Source organism: Fukomys damarensis, unplaced genomic scaffold (genome assembly GCF_012274545.1).
Source record: "Fukomys damarensis isolate Sample0158 unplaced genomic scaffold, DMR_v1.0_HiC HiC_scaffold_26, whole genome shotgun sequence".
NCBI classification, from domain to species: Eukaryota; Metazoa; Chordata; class Mammalia; order Rodentia; family Bathyergidae; genus Fukomys; species Fukomys damarensis.
In genome coordinates, this window is record NW_022900938.1 from 29,271,450 (window position 1) to 29,296,813 (window position 25,364).

The 25,364-nt window shown below is 36.0% G+C and overlaps 1 protein-coding gene across 6 annotated transcripts in view; it reads left to right on the forward strand.

The window, feature by feature from the left end:
* Scn3a (sodium voltage-gated channel alpha subunit 3) overlaps positions 1 to 25,364 on the forward strand; it is a 107,685-nt gene that overhangs the window by 3,903 nt on the left and 78,418 nt on the right. For 5 of the 6 annotated variants that reach the window (XM_033756327.1, XM_033756329.1, XM_033756328.1 and 2 more), the window contains exons 2-3: positions 14,700 to 14,894; positions 24,264 to 24,574. In XM_033756327.1, coding sequence (XP_033612218.1) covers positions 24,314 to 24,574 — 261 coding nt within the window. In that variant the 5' untranslated portion in view covers positions 14,700 to 14,894; positions 24,264 to 24,313. Of the gene's footprint in view, positions 1 to 14,699; positions 14,911 to 24,263; positions 24,575 to 25,364 lie in introns of all 6 variants that reach the window. The other variant, XM_033756326.1, reaches the window with a different exon arrangement.

The window sequence follows — 25,364 nt, forward strand, 5'->3', positions numbered from 1 at the left end:
TTTTTTTTTTTTTTTTTTTTTTGGTTCCGGGGATTGAACTCAGGTGCTTGCGCTTAGCAAGGCAGGCCACCGAACCGCTGAGTTAAATTCCCAGCCCTAAAAATATATTATTCATTTCCATCTTAATAGTGATAGTTACTTCACTAGTTTTTCAAAACCATGATGATTAATTACACTTTTCTTGAAACATACTTTAAGATATAACAGTTCATCTCTATTTTTTCTACTTTTATTCCTAAATTACCTTTACTTTTATTTGAATTCTACTCCATAAACAATTTTCATAGAAAAAACAATACACAGATGACATCTGAAAAACTATTTCTTGAGATAGATTGTTCTTTGAGGTAGACATAAAATTTAGGAAGAGCAAAGCCTACTTTGTCTTGCAAGTTCACATATTTATTTTTCTTTCTTTCTCTCTTTTGTACCAGAGATCAAACTCAGGACCTTGTACTTGTGAGGCAGGCAGCAGAACCACTGAGCTAAATCTCAAGCCCATTTCATCTTTGATTTAGAGGGAACTTTTATATTGAGATTTTACATAACATTTTTCACTCTGGGGTGAAGTTAATACATTGTTAATACATTAATACTTTAATAAAACATAATGAGTTATAATCACTAATTTTAGTTCAGAGTAGTGCTGTTTTTTTGGTTTTTTTGTTTTGTTTTGTTTTTTGTTTTTGTTTTTTCCTGTACCAAGGATAGAACTCAGGACCTTGCACTTGTGAGGCAGGCACAGTGCCACTGAGCTACATCCCTAGCTCTTAATTTTTTTAATAATACAATAATAAATAAAAACTCTCTTGCTAAGCAAAGATAAACTTTGTTTTATAAACTGCCTGTCTCCAGTTCTTTGAATATCTGAAATTTAAACATATATCTAGACAAATGCTTCTTTAAAATTAATGCGAGTATCTCTTTAACTGGATATCACAAGTTCCATTGTGCCTAATATTGATGGATTGATTGATGATTTGTACCTCTATCCCTTCTTCTCTGCATTTGAAGGGATAAAGGATCTTATGGAAAAAAAATTGAAGAAATGTGTTGCTCAAAACATACAAATTAAACAGTAGCTGGAAAGGGATGGGACTTGTAAGCAAGCTGACAATATTAAGATATAGCGCATATAAACATATGCTAGGAAATGTTGTATAAGGAAATTTTCAGAGGCTGTTTAAGTTCTTTTAAGGTTAAGAGAACACTTTAAAAAGACTGGAGTTATTTTTATAATAATTGAATTCAGCTTTCATCCTCCTGGAGACCACATATCGGGAGCCCTTCATGTGATTAAGCTCGGTGCTAGAGCACAGTAAGAGAAATGATGGTCCCTGAATTATTAAAGAGAGGTTTAATATTGTTTTATTCAATGGGTGAACTAAAAGAAGGGAAGTCACTCTTTAAATAACTTTGACCATTTTCCTCCAAGAAGCTCTCTTTTGGGAATTTTAATCTCCTAATAGAATATACTTTGTTCTTACTTGAGTTGTACAGAACATTTTGTCCCTTTTCCTTCCCTGAAGTTGAATTTAAAAAATTCACTAAATCACAACATTATTGCTAAGAAGTGACATTGTGGTTCTGGATGAAGACACCAACACACTCTTCAATTAGCATCATAGACCCTTTTTTCCCCTTCCTTTCTTATTAATGCTTCCCTTACCATTGCTATGTTGTCCCTATTGTGCTAGATCATACCGTACAATATATTCATTTTTACTCCGTTAGAGACTATTGAGATTTATCTTCAAATGCTTAAAATTTAGAGAAAACATAGGGCCTTTAGCTATGCAATTGAAAAATATATTGATTGGGTACGTACTTACATGCCTAGAGGTCTAAAGCATGCAAAAGTTTTAAAATTTCACGTTATCTTCAAGCATACCCAATAATGATTATAATAATGATCACAGTGAAAGTAGACTCTCCCTTGCTTTCTCTTGACATTTCTTTTATTTTTTAAGAACTTAGTGCTGAATCCAGGGCCTCACCTATACTAGGCAAGTACTCTACCACTGAGCTACAGTCCCCACACAGTAAATCCTTTATTAATATTGATTTTCAAATATGGTGTTAGGTTCTGCTATTAATTTTTATATACTTATGCAAAAAATTAACATATACTATTAAATTAGCATTGGCAGGAGACAAAAGGGGATATAATTCACAATGATACTGTATTTTTCTCATTGACACAAAACCTAGAAAGTATTGGATAAGAATACAAATCAAATACATACTTAGAATGAGAACTTCGTGGCCAGTCAATGAAAAGTCAGAAAGGAAAATGAGAAAAGAAACAGGTAGATTTGTGAATCCTCATGATTTAAAATGACAGGAGAAAAAAACACCTGGAAGGAGAAAGAGATACGAGCATACTGAGAGAAACAGAAAGAGGTACACCCTCAAGAGTGCATTGAGAGTAGCCTACAGCTGAGCCTGCACCTTGCAGTCACTTTGGGCTGGAAAAAAAGCAACGGTTGGCTCCACCTTGGACCAATTTAATTAGATTCTGTGGAGCTGAGCCTGGGTATCTGCGTCCGTTTAAAAGCTCTGCAAGCAGAGGTCAAAAACACAGCCAAGTTTGAGACGTGAACGAGTGGAGGGAGGCAGAGAAAAATAAGAGACGCTAAGAAAAACCTTAGCATCTTAGAAGTGAGAAAGACAGCGAGCAAATGACTTTCAAAATAATTTCAAAATGCTAATGAGTGGGTGTGTGCTAAATAAAGACATTACAAATACTTAAGAAAATAAGAAGAAATACACTCATCAATTTCTATGAGTGAAGTAATAGAATCGAGTAGCTTAGCATTGATTCTATATGTTTATGCATATAGAGCACTAAAATATTTTATATTTCAAATAGCTTATTACCACTGATTCTTTTTTAAAGTTTGCCTAAGTGCTGGTTATGGTATATTTAGCAAAGTGAGCATACAGAGAATTGTGCATATTTAGAAGTAAGAACCAGTAGACATCAGTTTACACAGACATTGGTCATCCTCTTTATTCTGTACCGTAAAAATTGTTGTCTTGAGAAATAACTTTTAAATAATCAAATAAATGTAAGCTTATTGAAAGATATAAGGGAAAAGAAAAATATGAGAAAATGAAAATATGGGAAAAAAAGTTTTTGTAAATAGGGAAGGGTGGAGGGGTGAAGGGAGGGCAGGGATACGGGGGAAAATGAGAACCAAGACCTGTCTTGTAAAGGTACAGAATCCCAATGGTGAATGTAACTGTACCGTATACCTAAAATGTAGCAGTAAACTCAATGAGAGAAAAAAAGAAAGATATTCTCTGAATATCCCGGTTATCTACCTAGAAACAAGACGCTTCAATTTTCAATATTTTGAAACTACAATTTTTGGAAGATATTGAAGAAAAGTGGTTTCTATAAATCAAAGAATTTTTTTAAAACCAAAATGCATTTTAAATTATTTTGTAAGAGTTAATTAAACTAATGCGTAAGCAGAATTAATAATCACTTGCATTTCTTAAAAGGAATTTCATTCTTAAAGTGAATCAGTTTGTTAAGCTCTTCAAGGAGACAATTTTCTGGGCTAACACCTCAGTTGTTTGTCTTAGTATCCTACAGTTTTCTCCACAATTGAGGAGACCATAGTAGCATTAATAAAATAATTTTCTGTGCCCCTTAGGGTACCTTCAATCTTTGTCTTTCTTCTAGAGTATCATCATTTAATATTACTGCACAGTATGACTTTCTACACCATCTCTAACATTCTTGCCACAGTAAAATTATCATCCTGTAGAACAAACATGCTAAATCTCAGGCTAAGATCCATATGTTGAAGCAGTTGACTAGTGCTTCTGTTGTAAACAGAAAGAATGTAATATCATGTTCCAGGTCAGGTTCAGGATCTATGTCTCTGCACAGTGCTTGGGTTCTCACACTGGTAATGGATCACTTTGCACCTCCTATTACGGAGTACACAAAATATGTAGGCAGCCCACCATGAATGTACAGATAACGGACCTTTCAGATGCTACTAGGAATGAAAGCCTGGAGACTGTTCACCTTAACTCAATCAGAGGATAAATAATTTATTGTTGGTAAAACATTAACTTCTATCAACATGGTGACAACTATAAGAAATGATTGGAAATAATTTTAATTTCTAATTCAAAATCATAATAAATTGAAATAAAATGTAATGGTTAGGAGTCCACAAAAAGTAGCAGAACATATCTAAATCCGGGTGCAAATTAACACACAAGGGTTAAAACACACCAGTAGAGCAATAGTGGGCTACCCCTCATGCATTTGTAAGATACGCTTCTTCACATGGTACCTTAAAGTTATCCTGAGTCATTGTAAGACTCATTTATTACAAGTATTTCATTAAATGTACTGTAGTGGTGCCAGATTTCAAACAATACTCTATGAAATTAGTCTGATCAAAAATAATAAACACTTTTTTCGAAACTATACATAAAAAAACAATTCACATTCCTCAGGAAAGCCAAGTTCAAGAAGATTTGTAAATAAAACATCTATTCATGCTCTTAATTTCCTTCTAAATACAAATTTTGAAGGATAAATATTTCAGACTTCATGTGGGAACTCTCTGTACTTTCCAATCAATTTTTCTAACCTAAAATAGATCTAAAAAGAGACTATTAAAATTTTAAATGGGTGGGACTTGAAAAATGAGTGACTTCAGCATCCAATTTTACACAGAAAAATTTTTCAGAATCCCAAATCACCCAGGTCCTCCAGGAGACCCTTGGGGCACGGTAAGATGACTTCCACCTCCCCTGGCATCTTCTCCCATCATTTCTTCTTAAGCTTCTCCTCCTATTTCTGCCCTCTCTAGCTATTTCTTACTTACTAGATCTTCTATCTTTGAAGGGAAAGACGGACAGAACATACCAACTTTTTAATTACTCCTTAGCAGTTTGGTTACTGCTTCCCTGTTTAACATACAATTTTGCATCACATGTAATTTTCTCTTACCTCTGGTATTCTGTTTCTCCCTTGGCATTAAAATCGTGAAGCCCTGGGTAGCATCTCTCCTGTCTATATAGACAGAGACCTGCTCCTCTGCTTCCCACTGCAGTACGTGGCATCATCCACACCTAAATCAGGCCAGTGTTTGCAGCCCTTTGCTCTATTTTGGTGCCAGTGATATGCTAAGTGACTGAAAGAAAACACGGACTTTCAGAGTCCTGAATTCAGATCCCAGGAAGGATGTTTTTCCACCTTTTGTTTCAAAAGGCCTTATTATGAGGGGAGTTAACCTAGTGAACAGTCGTAGTTCACTGAAAATCAGACCTAAAGCTTTGTAGGCTTTTTTGAAAACAGTAATTTATATAAAATCTCTCAAATAAGACTTGATATTACAATGTCATGTACAGTTGTACCTGAACTTCATGTACATTCGATTGGATATGCAATTAAATATCTATATTTAGAAAGGATTCAGAAGGTAGCACTTTTCAGCAACCACCTTCAAACCGTGTTTCACCCGAGGCGTTCACCCTCATCGAAAAGCAGCTTAAATTTGAACTAGAAATGAAGTGTGCAAGCACCCAGTTCACTAACGTCTTTTAAAAAATGAAGATATTCTCTGATAAGGATAGTATTCATGCCATAAAATATATTGTTATATTAATAACAATATTAATGAAGGACTCAATGGCTCTTGTCCAGAGTGTATGGTATTGCTGTACATTTAGACTTTTCTTTCAGAAAGGAGAAAGTACACCCTATACAGAGGCTGAAGTCTGGACACTAACCCAGAGCTTGAGAAGTAAGAGTCACTACACTGGTCAGTTTCCTGCCTCTCCCTTCTTCCTGCTTACAAGGATACTAAACTGTATCTTGAGTGTTGAAGATCTTGAGTGTTGAAGTCTCCAGCAAATGAGAGCATACACTGGTCTAGAACACAGGTTTCCTGGATTAGAATTTGGTCCACCCCACACACACCTCCCTCCACCTTATCTTTTTGTTAAATCTTATTTCTATAAAGAATGGGACAAGGGCTTGTTTTTCTATTGTGTTTCCCTGTGTTCTGTGTTACCATCTCAAGGTGGCCTACAATGAGGCATTATTAACATCTATTTATGGGACATGCTTAGTAGAGTAGGTCTCCTCTTGTGGTTGGTTTTGGCGCATGAAAAATAACATGACAAATGGAATCGAGAACCTTCTCAATCATCCTGTGCTCCAGTGGAGTTAGTCACTTGCACTGGTCTGCAGGCAGTGATTAAACCTCTCTGCACCAGGCTAGATAAATCCTAATAGTCAGTTTTTAAACTTCAAAGGTGTGCAGATAACATGTGGACTAGTCAGCACCACCATACTGATGGAATGCAAGTTGTACCTCAGTATTCCAGTTCTGAATTTCCTTTAAGTTGCCAAGTGAAAAAGGCAATTGAATCTCAACACTCAGTTGTGAAAACAGTGCGCTGTCATTTTGATTACAGTCGGTAAACAGTCTGTGTTTGCCTGCAAAGAAACAGCCTAAAGCACACAGTACCAGCAAGCAGTAGGAAAAATGTGGCTGAGAGCACCTCCCAGAGCTATTATGGCTGAGGTAGAGGTAGGAATATAGATCGAAAATTGGCTCTTGGTCTGAGAATACTGTTTGCTTTCTATTTTCCATGTTGCCAATTTACTTCAAAATAGAAATCATCCTGTAATTATTATTCAGATTTAAATGTACCTTTTGTTCCACTGAACACACACACAGAGAGAATATTTGCTTGTGGGCAAAGTAGCTTTTTCCTCAGAATATTTCCTCATCCAAAACCCTATGTCCTAAGGACAAAAGCAACAATATGACTAAATGTAATCGAAAACTAATGCTCCAGAGAGATCCCCACCCTTTCAGAACATCTCTGGATAGGGAATTGCCGTGCTTAAATTATGCATTTGTTCATGGGTTTGATCACCTGGAGGAAGCGGATATCATAGAAAGGTACAGACAAGTTTAACACTGCCCACTGAGAATATAATGACATCCACATATATTCTTTCATTTTTTCTAGATGCTAACACTAAAAATTTAAAAAGACAGAAAGTGAAATTAATTTAATCAGTGAAGTCTTTCATTAGAAATAATATGCCCAAGTATTACTTCAAAATTTGGCCCCTACCCAGGTTTCAAGTGCTCACGTTTCAAATGGTCCATACAGATCATATTGGAGAGAATAATTTTAGACTTTGTTTTAGGTAATTGTATCTAATAAGTGGATATGTATTCAGTTAGTCCTTATCCTCAAGAAATTTAATAGTAGATGTAGAACTGATAAGTACCTTCTCAATAACAACAAAAGACAGAATATTAAAATTATTGTATGAACTTTAAAGGCAATATCTACGTGCTTTGGAAACTCAGAGGATGACCAAACCACTCCTGACTTGAGACTGGTATATAATGAACCTTGGAGTACAGGCAGGATTTTAACCCTTAACGATTGCTGGTGGGTAAAATTTCAGGCAGAGGGAACTGTGTGAGTGTGCGTGTGTGTGTGTGTGTGTGTGTTCGCATGCTACTGGGGATTGAACTCAAGGTCACACTACCATTGATTTGCATCCCCACTCCATTTTAAATTTTATTTTGTGTTGAGACTGAGTTTCACTAAGTTGCCCAAATTGTCCTTGGACTTGCGGTTCTGCCTCTGACTCCAGTAGATGGGATTACAGGCTTGCAGCATTGCACCCAGCTCGGAGGAAACATTTTTGAACGCCAGACACCAGACGCTGGGTACTTTCAGGGAATGGTAACTAGATCAGTTTGACTAGAGAAGAGCATATATGCAGAGTATGTATGATGAAATTGGAGAAGTAGGGTGGTGAAATATTTTTAGAGAATCTTTGGTTACTTTTTCTAAAGAAAGAAGGCCTTGGATTTGGTTGCAACTTTTATTACCTACATTGCCTTCACCACTTATGTCTGAACTTTACAGTTTTCCTATCTACAAAATGAAGATAATAATGACATCTATTTCCTATGGTTTTTTTTTTTGTTACTAAATGAATTAAGTTGTGTGTGGCATACATAGTAAAACATGTTCTCAGTATCATTATTATTATTATTATTATTATTATTATTATTATTATTGTCATTTCTTTATGATAGTTTAGACTAGGTAATACTTTAAGTGAAGAAAGGTCCCAGTTTGCTTTATTTTTAAGAGTCCAAAAAGTTGCCCAAATTGTTCTTGAACTTACAATTGTACAGAGTTATACAGAATTATACAATAGAATTTTACAACTATCTTTGTGGTAAACAGGATTTTAATGTATGTATTTTGATCTCGATTAGATAGGACTACATGATAGAACATATGATATTTGTAGGATATTTATGTTTGTTCTTGATACAGTGCATTCTTTATATTTTGTATCCTAATGGAGACAAGATATAAAACTGAATTACTTTATATACTTAACCAATTCCTCACATGAGAATATTTCACTTTTTTGAGGTATGCTACAATAAACTATATTCTCATAAATAGAATACATGTCTTTCAAAATGGCTGACTATCCAAAGAGCAAGTCTTAATAAAATTATTATGATTTTTGAGAAACCAAAATTAAATAATTTGGTGATTGAAAAATACTTATTGAACACCTATAATGTGTTATATATCATTCCAGAGACCTGGAATTCATTGCTGAACAAAATGTGAGGCTTGGTTAAAACCTATGATGAATATGCAATTTTTTAAAGAAATTACAATGAAAGAGATAAAGCTATTAATTTCCCTCAAAATATTCCCCTTCACTTGAAACGCACTTATCCCATTATTCTTGCAACTTTCTGAAGCAGTTCTGGAAGTCGTCTTTTACATCTTTAGCTCATTATTGTGGCTGTGTCTGTGTCCCAAGTTGAAAAAATGTTTAGCTTTCATGGTCATTTTCATTTTAGAAAAGAGCCAGCATTTTCACAGTGCTAGATCCATCCATGAGGTAGATGAGAACACACTGTACTGCTTTTATTTCACAGAAATTACCATAAAAGTTTGATCAGTGAGGTATGACAAAAAACGCAATGAATGTTTAAATAAAAAAATGAATACAGTAGAAGACACATTTCCATTAATAACCCTAACATATGTGTGATGTTCCCCTTGCTTTGAACACACGTATCCCATTGTTCTTGGCAACGTGCCTTTTACTATAATGTTTTTTTTTTAATTTAAACATTACTCCTGTATTTCAATCATCCCTAGAAGACCCCTCAGAAAACAAATATTCCAGCCCCTGTGAGGTTTATGTGCCACTCAGGACAAATAGAAAATGAATTATCACTAGAAGTAAGTCAGATATTGCCTAGTAAGGTGCTAAGTGTTTTGGAAACAACAGAGCAAGACAAGGGATTAGAAGGAAAGCATGAGCAGCTCTCTGTAAGGTTAATTCTGATCAATGCGTGGAGATGAGTGAGCTGGTCATTCAGCTCAATGGGAGAGGGAGTTTTCTGGGGTGTGGAAGCAGTCTGTGCTTCCAGGCAGAAAGCACAGCCAAAAGCCAGCTTAGCTAGATAGTCATGGGAGAGGAGGAGAGCGAAAGGAGGTGAGATCAACTAACCAGTCATGGTTATGAGGACTAGCCAACAACTGGAAAGGGTTTTTGGACTTTCTTCTAGGTAGGTACTGAAGGCTTCTGAGCAGAAGAATGTCATGATTTGACTTCTATTCGCTCCAGCTCACTGTGACTGGTGGTATGAAAATAGGCTCAATGGGAGTCAGGCTGGAGACAGAGACAGAAAGCTATTGCAGGCTCTGTGAAATACTGCCATCAATCATTTTGAGGTTCGGAGAATTATGCCACAGGACATTAAATGAATGAATAAATGAGAGAGGAAGCTATGATTGTCATCTTTGAAAAATCATTAAAATGAGGGCAATATGGCTAATATATAGTTTTCTAACTTCAAAGAAACCGCAATTTTGGACTGTGTAGTCATTGTCAAAATGTAGTTGCGGAGTTGCCAGCACCAGCATTGCTTGTCCACTTGTTCAAAATGCAAAGTGAGGTCCCACTCATATCTACTGCAAATAAACAGCTATGGGGTGGGGCACAGAAAGAAGCTGTATTTTATTAAAAAGTACTCCAGGTGAACTCATATTCTTTTTTCTGGTTCTGAGGATGAAACTCAGGGACATTTTACTGCTCAACTACAACCCTAACCCTTTTGATTTTTCTAATTTTGAGACAGATCTTCTCTAAATTGCCCAGGCTGACTTCAAACTTGCAATCCTCCTGCCTCACCTTCCTGAGCACCTGACTTTATAGGTACATACCATATTTCTAGTTCTGAGTTAAATCTTAAGAACCCCAGCTATAACCTAAGTTAAGAAAATAGATGGCCTGAGAGATTCTTTCCTATCTGAGGATATTGTGTTTCCAAATTCAAATTTTAAAATTTAGTATCATTGTAAAATGGAGTTCTTGAGAAAAACATGGGTTATTTATAAAAAGTATAGAACCATGCTTAAGAATGAAGAAAACTTTTTAGAAGTGCACTTAGAGGGATTTTGTTTTTGTCATACCCCATACCTCTGAAAATGTGATGTAAACTGTCATATTATTTTTTAAAGCTTTGTGCAATAGAATGTCCAAGACCAGGAAAAAGAAGAACGCATATATGATATATGCATTAAAAATTTGGGTAAATGAAGTTACTCTGAGAATGTACATTTAGTCCTAAGCCTTCTGGTCTCATTATTTCTAGAAGAAAGGCAGAAATTGATCTTATACAACACAAGAAAATCTCAGATTTTGCATCCAATGAAGGTCCCTGGGGCACAATGGGGAGTGGGTATGTGGTTTGTTTCCCTGCACAACGTTCCACAATTTCATTCCTTGCTAACTTCGTGACAGAAAAAAGTTAACTTCTTCATGGAGAGCTCACGTCTTAAAACTAGATAAGCAGGTGGTCGGTAAGACTTTTAACTTGTTACAGAAGTTGAGGAAGGTGGTTCCTTCCTCTTGGAGAAACTTTCGGGGACCTGATGACTAAGAACTTTCAGATTCTCAAGAGTAGCTTTGGATCTGTCCCAGTACTTAATGTACTAAGGAAGCAGAGTTTTACTGTGTACTGCCTAAAAGATAGGGTTTTTACCTGGAAAGTTCTGACTATATTATTTGTTAGAATAAAGGAAGATAAAGGGATTGAAAGAAAATAGTGTGGGTGGTCAAAAATAATTAAAAGATAGCCAGACATTGGGGCTCTCAGCTGCAATCCTAGCATTCGGGAAGGATGAGATAGGATGATCACAAGTTCAAATCCAACCTTGGCATCTTAGCAATTTATGGACACCTTGTCTCAATATACAATATAATAAAGGGTTGAATACAGCTTAGTGCAAAGGCCCTGGGTATCACTAATAGTAGTAATAATAATAATTATTATTAATAATAAAATAAGCTAAAGCTTCAAGTGATGCTAAAATCAATGGAGATATACCAAAATGAAAATTAAAAAACAACAACAACAAACACTGGGGACTAGAATATCTTAAATATTCAAGATAAATGAAAAATAATACAAAAGGAAATATAAACAATCTTCTCTCTAGAAAATTGAATTGTTGATACTACTGATGCTTTTAATAACATTAATGATAAAAATAGAAATGGGTTAAGAGCAATAAACTTAAAGTAACTTCATTCAAAATTCTGCAGTTTTCTCATTCACTTTCCACAGTAAGGTCTCCATCCCATTTTTAAACTATCACTTCCTCATTGTGAGATGAAGAATTTCCCCCACATTTCAAAAATGGTGAAATTCTAATAAGTAAATCTCAAAAACTATCTCACCATTTGGGGAGGGTCACTAAGTTTAACAAATTTATTAGGTCATCTGAAAACAAAGTTTATGAACTAATCTGACCACCTTCTAAGTGAGATATACCGAGTTTTACAAATTTTGATTGAACTTTGTATAAGTCTCTACAAAATTAAATTTGAGATATTCATTCAGTAAGTTATTGTTCCTTATGCTATGTGCTGGGTAAATATTCTTCTCACTGGTTTAGATCTTGGAATAGATTTGTTTTTGTATACAGACTTTTAGGAATTATTTTTGTTTTGTATTTTCCTAAAATAGAATAAAATCTGTGATCCAATGTGCTTCCAAGTTTTCTTGGATACACAAGAGCTATTTTCCAGCCTTGGTTATGCACACTACTCATTCTTCTTAATCTCTACTCTTTTCCCTGCAACTTCCTCTCTCAAATTGTACCAAATTCACTAGTACACTTCCTGGACCCTGGCCCAGACTTTCCTTCGAAATCTTCTTTAGCAAGTAGCCAAAGTAATTCTAATGCTGAAGCTTAAAACTGCTTTAAAGAAGCTAAATTTTTATTACAGTTCCTCTATGAGGCATGTCCTACCACTATTAACGATGACGGAGGCACCTTAAGGTAGAATGCAGCTTGAAGCATGAGATCTCAATTTGTTGAGCCCATACGCAGAAATCAAGGTGCTTTCCAATGGGGAGGGGAGATTTACAAATTCTCTCCTGTTTGAAACCCAAGGCATAAGATACATTTTCCAGGCTTTAAATCAATGGGGATTTAAGAATGGGGAGAAGAGGGCTGGGGATTTAGCTCAGTGGTTCTGGCAACTGCCTCTCAAGCACAAGGCCCTGAGTTTGATCCTGGGTACCAAAAAAAAAGAAGAAGAGGGAGAAGAGACCTTGAGCAAATCAGAACTTTCAGGGCTGCTTTCTCCATAACCACTCCTCTTTAGATTCTTATTTCTTCTTTGACACCCAGACCTCACTGCCTCATCCCTCTCAGTTTCCCTAGGGAGAACCTCTCAAGAAATACAGTTAATTTGATATTTTGGTTATTTAGTGTCATTCTCATTCATGCCAAGCTGGGTGGTGAAGTATTCAAGACCCAGCAATTTCCAAGCCATGATGCCAAGAGAAGTAGTGTTTAATAAATGTGTGGCTATAAAATAGAGGGTACTAATATTTATGGAATAGCTATTTACTTAGTTTAATAATCAATCTCTAATGCATGGATCTGTCTGATGTTGTGTTGAGCTTCCTTTATGGTGACAAAATACCAGAGTGAATCATCTTAAAAGGAGGAAAGGTGTATTTTGGCCCATGGTTTCAGAGTGTCAGTCCATCTTCACTTTGTTATTCTGGGCCTGTGGCAGGACTAAGTACATCATGGCAGGAGCAAATGGTGAAAGCTCATTAACTTCACAGCAGCCAGGAAGCCACCAGAGAGGAAGAGGCAGGAGAAGATCCCAATATCTCCTTCAAAGCGACACCCTCAGTGACCTAACTTGCTTCCTACCTGGAGCCTAGACGGTCTTCAAGTTCTATTCCTTTCCAATGGCATTATGGGCTGCTGACCACGCCTATCACACATGGGTCCATGGGGAGTCTTTCCAGATCCAATTTATAACAGATCAGTGTTGTTACTTGTATGATTGCCTTTTACAGAAATAATGAATATAGTACAGCTACTACTGGTAGCACTATTGTAACATCCAGTTTTGTGGAAACCCCATTTTATACCAGCTGGTGTACACGTAAGTTCACAAATATGTGTCTAAGTATATATGTATGTACGTGTTTGCAATTTGGAAATATCTAATTTTTTAAAGAAAGGCTATGTTACTGGATATATCCCGTCAACCTATGAGGACCTAAAAACTGGATTGGATAAGTAATGTGTTAACATCATCCCGCTAGTGAATGGCATGTGTGTGCTGCCACAAACGGAGAGGTTGCAGAGGCCAGAACAAAAGAGCGCTTTCACTTTTTGTTAGTGTAACACTGTATCACAAGAGACACTGAGAGGTGTAATGATGCTCATCTCTGATAACAGAGTAGAAAATAGATTGGTGGCTTTGAAGAGAGTTCATCCGGAGATGGAGATTTTAACAGACTATATATAAAAGGTTAAAAGTGAGATTTAATATTTTTTTTGTCAGAGCAAAATGGTGAAGGGAGATTTGTTGATGAAAATATATGACCACTTTGGTTTGTGAGCATTGTACACATAATTGAAGTAAATATTGTTTTAAATTTCAATTGCTGGTTTTAGAATCACATATATTGTTCTTTGAAATAATCCTCATTTGTTTAGCTGTGCTAAACTATCCTTTGCTAATGGATAGAGTTGAGAAGGGAATGACATCAGATAGTTATATTTAGGTTATTATTGTGCTTTGGTTTAGCGTGCTTGTCTAAAATTTACTTTTAGAAGCCACTGAAGGAGATTTATTTGTCTCCTCTTCGTAAGCCAATTAAATTGGGCTTTAGGGGAACAGGACAAAGATCTGGAAAAAAGGAAGTAGAATAGTGAGCCACAGCCCCAAAGTGGACACGCTGCACCAGTCTAGCTGTTTGGGCTTTGAGGTACCTCAGGGAAAGAAGACAAGGGGAAACAGAAAAGAGAGGAAGATGAGGAAGCGGGAGGTGAAGAACAGAAATGAGCTCCAGAGTGTCACCATGTCTTTACAGTGAAGAAATGAATCGAAGCAGTCAATGGAGAGTCCCCTGCTGACCCCAGAAGCCTGGCTGCACCTTTCCTCTGACATGCCAGGCCATCCTGCTTACATGGATCATCTATCCCGCTTTCTTCATATAAGTTCCAGAAGCAGGATCCAGAGCCAGAGCACCCACTGTATTCTCAATGCCACCTGAACTGTGGGGCCAAGTTAACAACTGTGTTCTCTTTTTACACAGATCATGGAGCAAGAGAGCTGAAGCCAAGCCATGTTACAATTATTCAGCAATGAGATATCTGTCAAGAAGTCATGGCAGAGTGGCTTGCTGGAAAAAAACCACAGAACCTCTTCTAGAGATATTATAAGAATAAATGAGCTAATTCCCAGCAGGGGCCTGGAGCTTTTCTGAAAAAAGGTGCTGTGACTATCAAAGGTACCTGAACTACTACGTAGGTATAAATTTGTATTTGTGGAAAGTAAACTTTAATTTCTATTTGCTACCAAGGACAGCTGTATCAGTACAGAAAGAAAGCAAAAGAGTGTTTTTTTTCTCCCCCACCCCTTTATCAGTTTATTCCTCCAAAGAGACAAACAAATAGATGAAGCTTTGACAGAGATGACCCCGGGGGATGGAATAATGCCAAAAGCTATTGATGCAAGAAAGAGGATTAACCCAGCTTTTTAGTTCTTTTCCTTCTAAGAGGGACAGTCATTTTGTATATTTAATAAATTACCTAGGATTGTATTGCCTTTGAATTTTACTGGGTTTATTTGGTAATTGGATCCATGGCTCACCTGTTCCTACTGGGGAAAGGTCATCTTAATATGTCATTAGTAGTTGGCTGTGAACTGGATTCAGAACTGGCCGCCATGTTTTGGAACTGACCAACAACTACTCATTTATTTGGTTAAAAATAAAAAAACTGTCTAAGGCCTCTAAGGAAGGATGTTCATTAAACACAACAAGCAGTGCAGAGATTGTCTGAGTCTGAGAACCGAGTGATCCATCAAGGGCTCCAGGGCTCAGGAGTGAATATGTCTCTGTGATCTGCCACATTCATTGTGTCAACTCTGTCCACAGACTGGCATCCCTTCTGGTTGTGAGCTTGCTTACAGAAGCACCTTATATCATACCCCAGTGCAAAAGGTTCTAGAGGACAGGAGACAGAAAACGCTGTCTTCCTCTCATTGTCTTTCAGAGGAGTGCCAAAACCTTTCATGAATGACTACTTGGCAGATATCCCTTTACCTTTCATGGGCCAGAATCTCTTCCTTAAGCCCTAATTCAAGGAACTTGGAAAAGCTATTCAGGAGGAATGCATGTTGGGATCCAAACACATGGTTTACTTCAGTTTGCAAATGTACAGTAGAAAATTTAAGAGTCAGTAAAGTCAATGATGCTGATTTTTTTGTGATGGTGCCAGTTTAATTGTGGTCATTAGCTAACAGTTATCTAATCAAGCTTATAGCTATCCAGTAAGGGCAGTCACAGAAAACTAATATTATTTCCAAGGTAACTGTTGTGAACAGTGCTGTTTCTTCCAAAGCATGACACGAGTTCCTAAATTGTACCAGTACACTTAATGGGGTGGGGGGAGATACAACTGAAAAGTTAAAAAAAAAAGAAATGCATAAAAACTTTGTTAAATCAAAATTGATGATATTTATGTTTCATTTGTTCAGCAAACAGAAAGGGAAAATAGTAAATAAAGTATAGATTTCATTTGTATTTGGTCATGACATAGTGATTTATCTGCTGCAGAATTACTTTCTAAATGGGTTCCTTCAGACTCCCTGACAACACACTGACAGCAAGAGGTACAGAGGTACAATGTAAGATATTAAAAAAGCTGGGGTAAATTTTTAGTTTGCCTGTAAATAGCTTCAAAGTGTTTAACATACCTTTGAGTATATCTTTATTAGATCTTGGTTTTACACTTGGAATAATTCATTCCTGCATACTTTAGCTTTAACTTTAAAAAAAGGTGAGGGTAATATTGCTGCTTTTCTTAGGTTAAACCACTCCATTCCTGAAGCAGGGGCCTCTGTTTAGTAACCCAGTAACAGACATCCTAATTCCATTTCATTAAACATCAACCAAGAATCTTCTCATTTTGTAAATTTAAAAACCTAGCTTTTCCTCCTAAGTTATGCAGGATTAAATCTTCATTCTGTAGTTTATTAATCTAATTTTGTAAATTGTACTAATTATCTAACCTCTTTTCCCCTATGTTTTTATCAGTACAATCAGAAAAACAATATCCATTTCATAAATTGTTTTGATATTTAAATGAGCCAATATGAATAATAAGAATAAATTACATGGGAGTATCTGAGACATAGTAATCATTGGACAGAATTTTACTATTATTCAGTCTTCAAAGCCATCTAGTTAAGAAATCACACCAAACAGACATTATTTCAAAATTCTTGAATTATGGAAAGTAGTGTTTAAATCTGCCTTGACACGTGTCCAGTGATTATCATTGTAGTGTTCTGAAGGCTGTATGTATGTCTTAGTAAAATTTATGCTGTTATCACATGTGCTGAGAATATATTATAATTAGTAGACAATTATTAATCCTAAATGGGAATTCTATTGGAAAAAAATAATTTTCTTCAGTAGGAAAGTGGTTTATTGGTACGTGTCTTTTAGACTGTGCCTTTTCTATAATAGTATCTTTTTCTCTCTTTTGTTAATACTAAGAAAACAGCATCTTTTCTTTTGCAATGTACCCCCAGTCCTCCCTAACAACTTCTCATTATCAAAGACATGAAGATATGCTGCGATCTTTTTTGATATTTCAAATTGTTTAACAGAGCAAATTTCTATCCTTGAAGATTGCAAATTTACAGCCTTCTGATATGAATTGGTTTCCATAGGAACAGACCAGAACTAATCGATTTTGTTTGCAACACAATCATAAAGACTGGGGAAGGGTCAGGAGGAGACTACTAACTGGTTACAGAGCAATAAAATTTGTCAAATTGTCCACTCTTCTGGAAAATTAGGCAAGATGAAAACCCATGTGCCATATGACTAATGGAAAAAAATATATCTATTTTGCTTTGGTAGTGATGTAGCTTACCACCAGCATTTGTCATGCCACTTTTTCTCAGAGTCTGGTTTGCTGACACATATTAGAGCTTGTACTCACTGTATTGGTTGGTTTCATACACTTTTTAAAATGTATGAAGGCATCATATCAAACTGAACCTAGAAAATCAACTTGAACTATACAAATCTATTTCTCAGCTGTTATTTCTATACAAGTTTGGTCTTTGAAATCAAATCACCCATTAGTAAGAGTTTTAAAGGCATCATTGATAGGAGGAAAAATTAATGAAGAACAGAATGTGCAGAAAATTCTTTGCCTTAAAGAAACAATTTGCGTTTGTCAGTAGACATTTCAGTGAAAGTTATGTAGCTTTTTAAAGCCAGCTTCTCATTTCTTTTAAAGGCAAAAAGCTTGACAAATTGTCAAATCCAATGTGTGCCTTTTAATTAACATTTTGAAAATTCGTTATTGGTGTCAGGTAACTTCTGATTTCATTGTCTAATATCTTCCTATGGCCCCTCTCCTTAAAACTAGCAGCATCGTGAGTTCTGCCTCTATGGCTTTCTACTTTTCTCCTAGACGATGTCATTTGGATTCTTAGCCTCTGATTCAACTCATGACCCATTGATCAACATCCCTCCAGCTCAGATGGGTTTCCTGAGTCTCAGCCACACATTTCAGTCATATACCAGATGCCCCCTCAGCATTGCAAAGTAAATAAGTCCCCCCCCAAATTTATTATCAAGCCTTACGAATCTCCACTTCTCTAGTGGGATAATAGCAACTTGGGGCTTAAACTGGAAACCTGGATTGGCCTTATCACCATAACTCATTTTCATTCTCTGTAGCAAATCAGTCAGTCAGTCATACATCCTCATTGGTTTTCTGTCTCCCACCATTGTGCCTCAAACCCATCTGTTCCGCCATAGTTTTCCTTCCTAATTTACTGATAGCCTTCTGCCTTCCTGGCATTATGCTCACACTGCAGATACATTCCAGGTATTTTCTCATCTTAACGTTACATTTACCTTGTAAAGTCCATGCTAGCATTGACATGACTATCTCCACAACAGAGTGAGGGAAGCCGAAGATTCAAAAGGATAAAGAAACTAATAAAATGTAGCTGATCCGGGCTTGAGTCCAATTTCAGTTGCTAAGTTCATGCCTATTAGCCCTGGAGCTGTTGTTAGATCCTCTCAAATACTAACTGCTTTCTTCTACAGCATCTATTGCAAATTTTAGACAATTGAGGTCCTGCAACTTCTCTTGGGAAACAGCTGTGAGTCTTAAACTACTTTCATAATAATATCAAGATGCCATTTGTCTCTTCTCACTCTTTTGACATTTGCAGTGATGGTGCAGTAGTTATGGGGGTAAAATGCTAAGTGCCTTAGCAGGAATTGAGGGAGCAACATCAAACTGTTAAGAGTAGTTTTTCTTTTCTTTTCTTTTCTTCAGCATATATTCCAGTAAGAAAACAAATGCCAGTTCACATAAGAAATCTCTAGGGAAGCAGTAAATGATAATTTTGTTAACTCTCAACCCTAAAACACATACTTTTAGTATTGTCTGTGATGAAATGAGAAGAATAGATGAAGAATTTCGGCTGAACACTGAAGCGCTGTCATCTCTAGCAAAAGCATTTGCGCGTTTATTGGCGTCAGGAGTGAATAAGTCACTCTCTTTTTGTCGTAGAGCACCATTTTCACTTGAAAAATATCTGACAAAGTATGGTTATTTAGGCTTGGGTATTTGGCACATATATTCTCAAAAGTGAACAAAGGAAAACTTTGTCACTCCAGGAGAAGCAAATGATAGCATTTGTTGTCAGAGTTAAAAATTGGAGCTTTCAAATAGAAATTGGAATTTCGGAAAACTTTCACCTGCCACTGGGAGCTTGATGCCCTCTCAGTACATTACAACTTTCCTCATAGCATCACCAGTGGTATTAACAAATGTGATTTTTGCCTCTTACATAGTAAAGTTTTCAAAAATGTGAATATTTGCATAGAATGTGGTAATATTTTCAAGTGATCTGTGCATGATGGTACAAAATCACGCATGATTAGTTAAAAGATGCAGTCAAAAGGCAAGAATGATCAAAGATTCTTGGATGTAGCTTCAGATTCCTGAATAAATCTAATTTAATATCTATCATTTGCAGAGCCTTGACAAAAATCAAAGAATTTTCACAGTTATTAGGAGAGGAAATTACTTCCTTTTGCATTTGTGGATAATTGTATGAGTGTTATGGTATCCTGAAACCAAGACATTTGAAAATTTTGCTCTAGGATCATCCCTTGCTTATCTATCCTTCATTTTGTCACCATCTTTCTTTCTAACCTTCAACTGATTCTGTCACTCTCCAATCTTGGCCTACCGTAGTGTATTCTACAAGAAATTTGTTGATCTACCCTGCCTAACTTCCTAATCCTGTCTTGTACACTCATATTGTGCAGGTTGGGGTCCACCATAAAAACTCTTGTAGTTCTTTCCAAACTCTCTATGCTTTTTCTTGTCTCTGAGCCCAATCACATAATGCTCACTGTTTAGCATATCTCTTATGAAATATCTTCCATCCCTTCCCCAACTAATACCACCCCAACCCCCTGTGAAACTCCAGTTAGCCTACAAAACTTACCCCAGTATCATTAACAAAGGAAACTTCTGGAATCACACCTTCTACCCTTCCCTGAGCACAATAATCACCAGCTGGATATAATATTTTATAATTATCTGCATAAATATGTCTCTCCCATTGAACTGTCAGCTACTTGAGAAAAAAGAGCTCTAGTACTGGTCCAAGCAAAGTTATTCATACATAGTAGTCTCGATAAATATTTCCTGAATAAGTGATCTTCAAGTCTCTTCCAAGTTTGAAATTCTGTGGTCTGTTTTTATAATGAGCTTCACTGAACCACCATCTTGTTACTCATTAAAAGAAAATTTCATTTTCTTTACTCATACACATTCACATACATAGGATCTTTATTTTTAATCAAAAGGAATCTCTCTTCAGATCCCCCTTTTTGTTCTTAAAAAAAATAGTTCTGGTAAAAATTTGCTATATTAAATCCAATGTACTTTAACAAATTATAATGTATATATATATGTATATATATATATACATATATAATTCATTAATAGTGTATGGTCCATATCAATGCATCAGTAATATAGATAGATAGATAGATAGATAGATAGATAGATAGATAGATAGATATTTGGGATTGAACTCTGAATCTTGCACTTGAGTGGCAGGCAGGTGGTGGAACCACTGAGCTAAATCTCCGTCCCCAGTAATAATCATTCTTAAGTCTGTTCAAATTAATATAAAATGATATGAGTTCTGTATAATAACAAGCTCACAAAGAACAAGAAAGAGGAAGAAATGAAAACAGAATTGCCCAAGATTTTAAGAGATTTCTAAACCACAAGGCTGTAGATGAAGCTATGAGAAAGTCTTTTCACTGAATTCTTTAAATTCTCAGTTCATGCAAATATTGATCAAGCACTAATTGTCCTTGTACCCTTACAAGGTAAGACTGAAAGTCTGAAATTGACCTATCTTCTCTGGAGTTAGAGCAATGATATGATAATTCCAGAGTCTTTTTACTTCCTTTTTTATCAAGAATCAAATTCTTTACTCTGGCCCTTCATAAATGAAAAAGAAGATTAATATTTATTTCTTTGCAAATACCTTTTTTGTAGTTTTGTGACTGTCAACATCACTGTAGAGAAAGCAAAATAATCCATGAAGATTATTGAGAGATTTGCATGTTTGATTTTTATTTTATTTTGAAAACTTAAGAGCCAGAAGTCTCCATAACCAAGTCTTCTTCCCTACATGATGAAGTAGCTTGAAGAAGTTGGAGTTTTGCAAGGTTAAATGACACAGGAAATCTCTCAGTGGAAGATTCTCTACTAACCCAGATTGCCCATTCCAATTTCAGCATGTTTTCCATTTCATTGTTAGCTAATAAAGAAACCAAAGTAAATTAAACTAATGCTCAAATACAAAAAACAATCTCTTCACCCCTAAAAAGGAGCCGTGCTGCAGGGCATTTCCCTAAGATATGCTTGCCATGCTGTTGCTTCCTCATTTAGCACTTGGGAAGAACCCTAGCAATTCAATTCGTGACAGGTGATGTGAGACAGGTGTCTCACTTGTCTCTGGGTATTTGAAGCTTGCAGAAAATGCTCCAGCTCATTCTGCACTCAAAACTACATAGCCTAGAGTCAGACTGTCCATATGGCCATCAAAATTGACATGAGATGGCTGTGGACATTAGTTCAGTTTTAAGCTGCCTGCCACAAATTTAGAAAGCACAAAAGAAATAATTAGTTTTTGAGGAAAATAGAATTTTACTTGAGTCTTCTAATTCATGTGTTACTTAATAAAGACAGAAAGAGATTTTTTAAAACCCAGAATCACAAAACATGAGTCCTTTTTAAAAATGTGTAGGAAAAATGATGTAACTGTTTGACAGGCCTGATACTATAATATGGCAATGTTATAAATACTAATTTGTACATGCATCTAATATTAAAAGACACTTTTGTCTTTGAAACATATCAGAGAACTAGTGATTCAGGTATAAATTCAATAAACACAGTGAGCTATACTTTTTTTTTTCTCACATTACTGAAAGATCCAGAGTTTCTCATTTCTAAGCTCAGGATAGCCATGCAGTGAACTGCCAAGAACTAGGAAACGTTTTAAGGGATGTACTAGTATGGACACTAAAATAAATTAGGAGGCTGAAGGAGGTGTGGTTAGGGATGGGAAAATGTCTCAATAACTATGATGATTACTTTGATGTCATAGATACAGATACTTTTACAGGATGACTGATATTGTCATTGTTTCTATTTTCTGTCTCAATTTTTAAAATGTGGTTTGCGCATAATGGAAAATACAATAACGGCTACTCATATTTCAACATTCATGCATCTGATTTTCTGTATTTTTTGTAGTTTTTTTATAGTTTTATTGCCCGCAGATAAAAAGTTTTTCCCTCCCATGGGAAATTGAGTAAGCACCTTCCACCTGTTTGCCTTCACTCTTTCCTCTCCCAGCCAGTTGACAGTTTTGCATGAATGTGCTCTGATATTTTATACCTCTCACTGCCTTCCTGAAACTCCAAGATCAGTTATAGTTCCAGCACATCAAGATCTTACTTAAAGGGGAATGGTTTGAATTATGGGATACTTGAAACTGTAACAGAAGTTTCAGAGCTAGAAGAACTGAGGATAATCTGATTATCATGGTTGACATGAATATAGTCCTCATTAATTCCAGAACTATCCTAGTCACAACATCAATTAAAGCATTTATTCTTTATAATCCTGGAAGATCAATTTTCCTATGATTCCCATTTCATAAAGACTGAAGCAATGTGGGGTTCAATTTTCCAAGATCACACATCCAGTAAGTGGTGGCGCCAGGGTTTAGAGCAGAGGGAATCTAGTCACACAATTCATAATGCTAAGCACTATTCCAATGGAAAGATGCAGGAAGAATATTAAAAATTGTCATTGAATATTTGAAGGGTGGAAAACCTGAGAGAAGTAAACATATTCTGCATTGCCTTAGAAGATGTCTCCAAAGGTTTCAAGGTGAAAAATTAAAAGGGAAAGGACTTGGCTTAATAATAAAAAGGAGCCGGGGATTTAGCTCGGTGGTTCCAAAACCTGCCTCTCAAGAGCAAGGTCCTGAGTTCGATCCCTGGTACCCAAAAAAGCAAAGACAAACAAACAACAACAAAAAACCCAAAAAAACAAATAATAAAAAGAAAATCCTATCCAAAGATGGATACATCTTTCTAGAGTCAGCGGCTTCCTTGTTGTTGCTGGTGTTGAGACCTTTTCTGATGCAGTAGTTAATGATACACCCAGAACTGAGTGGGTCAGGAAAAAAATCCTGTCCTAGCCTGAAATTTTTTGAGTCAGGAATGTATTGCAATGATTTCATGGTTAAGAGTACTTCATTATTTGAGGAGTTACTTAAGTTATGGAAAAGAAGGGGAGAGGGGGAATTATGAATGGCCCCTTACCCAATTTTACTGACAAGTAGTAGTAGCATTACCCTTTTATTAAAAGTATACCATAAAACATTTTAACTCAAAGGTTTCAGAACAGACTATTGCTAATATTTTATTTTTATGGCTGAATAAAATTGTATTATATATACACACTTTCTTTATCCATTCACGTTTTTTTATTTTTTAATTAACAAATAATTAATTTATGGCATTCAATGCAATATTTTAATACACAAATACATTGTAAAATGGCTAAAGCAAGCTATTTGCCATTCAGAACTCTGGCAGATTTATAAAAAATTATTAAAAATTAGATCAGATAGGGGAAAAGAAAGCAGGAAAAGAAAAAATATGAGAAAAGGAAAAAATGGAAACAAAGTCTTTATAAATAGGGAAGGGTGGAGGGGGTAAAGGGAGGGCAGGGGAATGGGGAAAAAATAAGAACCAAGACATAGCGTGCAACTGAAATACAAGATCCCAGTGATGAATGTGACTGCATTGTACAGCAAAATGTACCAATCAGCTTAATAAAAATTAGATCAAATGATAATGTTTCTCAACTAAAAGCTGTAAAGGCATGACTTCACATTCAAATTTTAAAATTACTAAAGACGATTAAATGTCATCCTGACAGACTTTCTTATTCTCTCTCTGTCACTTGCTTTCCTCACTCATGCATTTTTTTTTCACTCACTGTAGACAATTCTTATGCAAGAAGCTAAACGTAATTAAATGTGCAGGATGAAAAGATGGCACAGGCACTGCTGGTACCCCCAGGACCTGAAAGCTTCCACCTTTTTACTAGAGAATCTCTCGTTGCTATCGAAAACCGTGCTGCAGAAGAGAAAGCCAAGAAACCCAAAAAAGAACAAGACGATGATGAGAACAAACCAAAGCCAAACAGTGACTTGGAAGCTGGAAAGAACCTCCCTTTTATTTATGGAGACATTCCTCCAGGGATGGTGTCAGAGCCCCTGGAGGACCTGGACCCCTACTATATCAATAAGAAAGTGAGTATTGACTTTATACCTCCAGTAAGTCTTCAATTAAACAACGGATGCCTGTAAGGGTCTTACTGTCTTCTCTCCCATCTGTATCTGAAGGGCAACTAACTTTAATATAATTTCATTTATGCATATATATATATATATACACACATATAATTATATACAGTGCCTTCAGTCTTCAATTAGACAACTAACTTTAATATAATTTCATTTATGCATATATATATATATATATATATATACACACACATACACACACATAATTATATACAGTGACGCTGCAGTTGTCGAATGGCTCCAAAGTTGAACATTTCACTACTTGAACAGCAAAGTTTGGGAAAAAAATGTGCTTTTTGTTCCTAACCTGGCTCAATAGTCAAATGGAAAATCTGACCTGAGAAAAATCTATAAGGGCCAAGAGCGCATCATATGTTACAAAGGGGCGAAGCTTCAGACTAAGCGCTGCTCTCGCCCACACAACACACAGTGCTCATTTCAGTACATTGAAACATTCATCATTGTGCCTTTTTGTGTGTGCGCCTTATTTGCATAAAATATTGAAACCATGGCTCCAAAGAAAGTTAATGATACCAGCACTAAGGCTAAGGGGAAAACTGAGAACCATGATAGAGTTAGAGAAAGAAACCATTGTGAAATTTGTTAAAGTCCTGGAAAAATGAATTTATAGGTGTAATTTTTGAGCCTCAGAACCAATTATTTGGCTTTCTATTATTTCTTATGGGAAAAACATGTTCAGTTCTCAAGCTTTTTAGTGTTTGAACATGAATTTGGG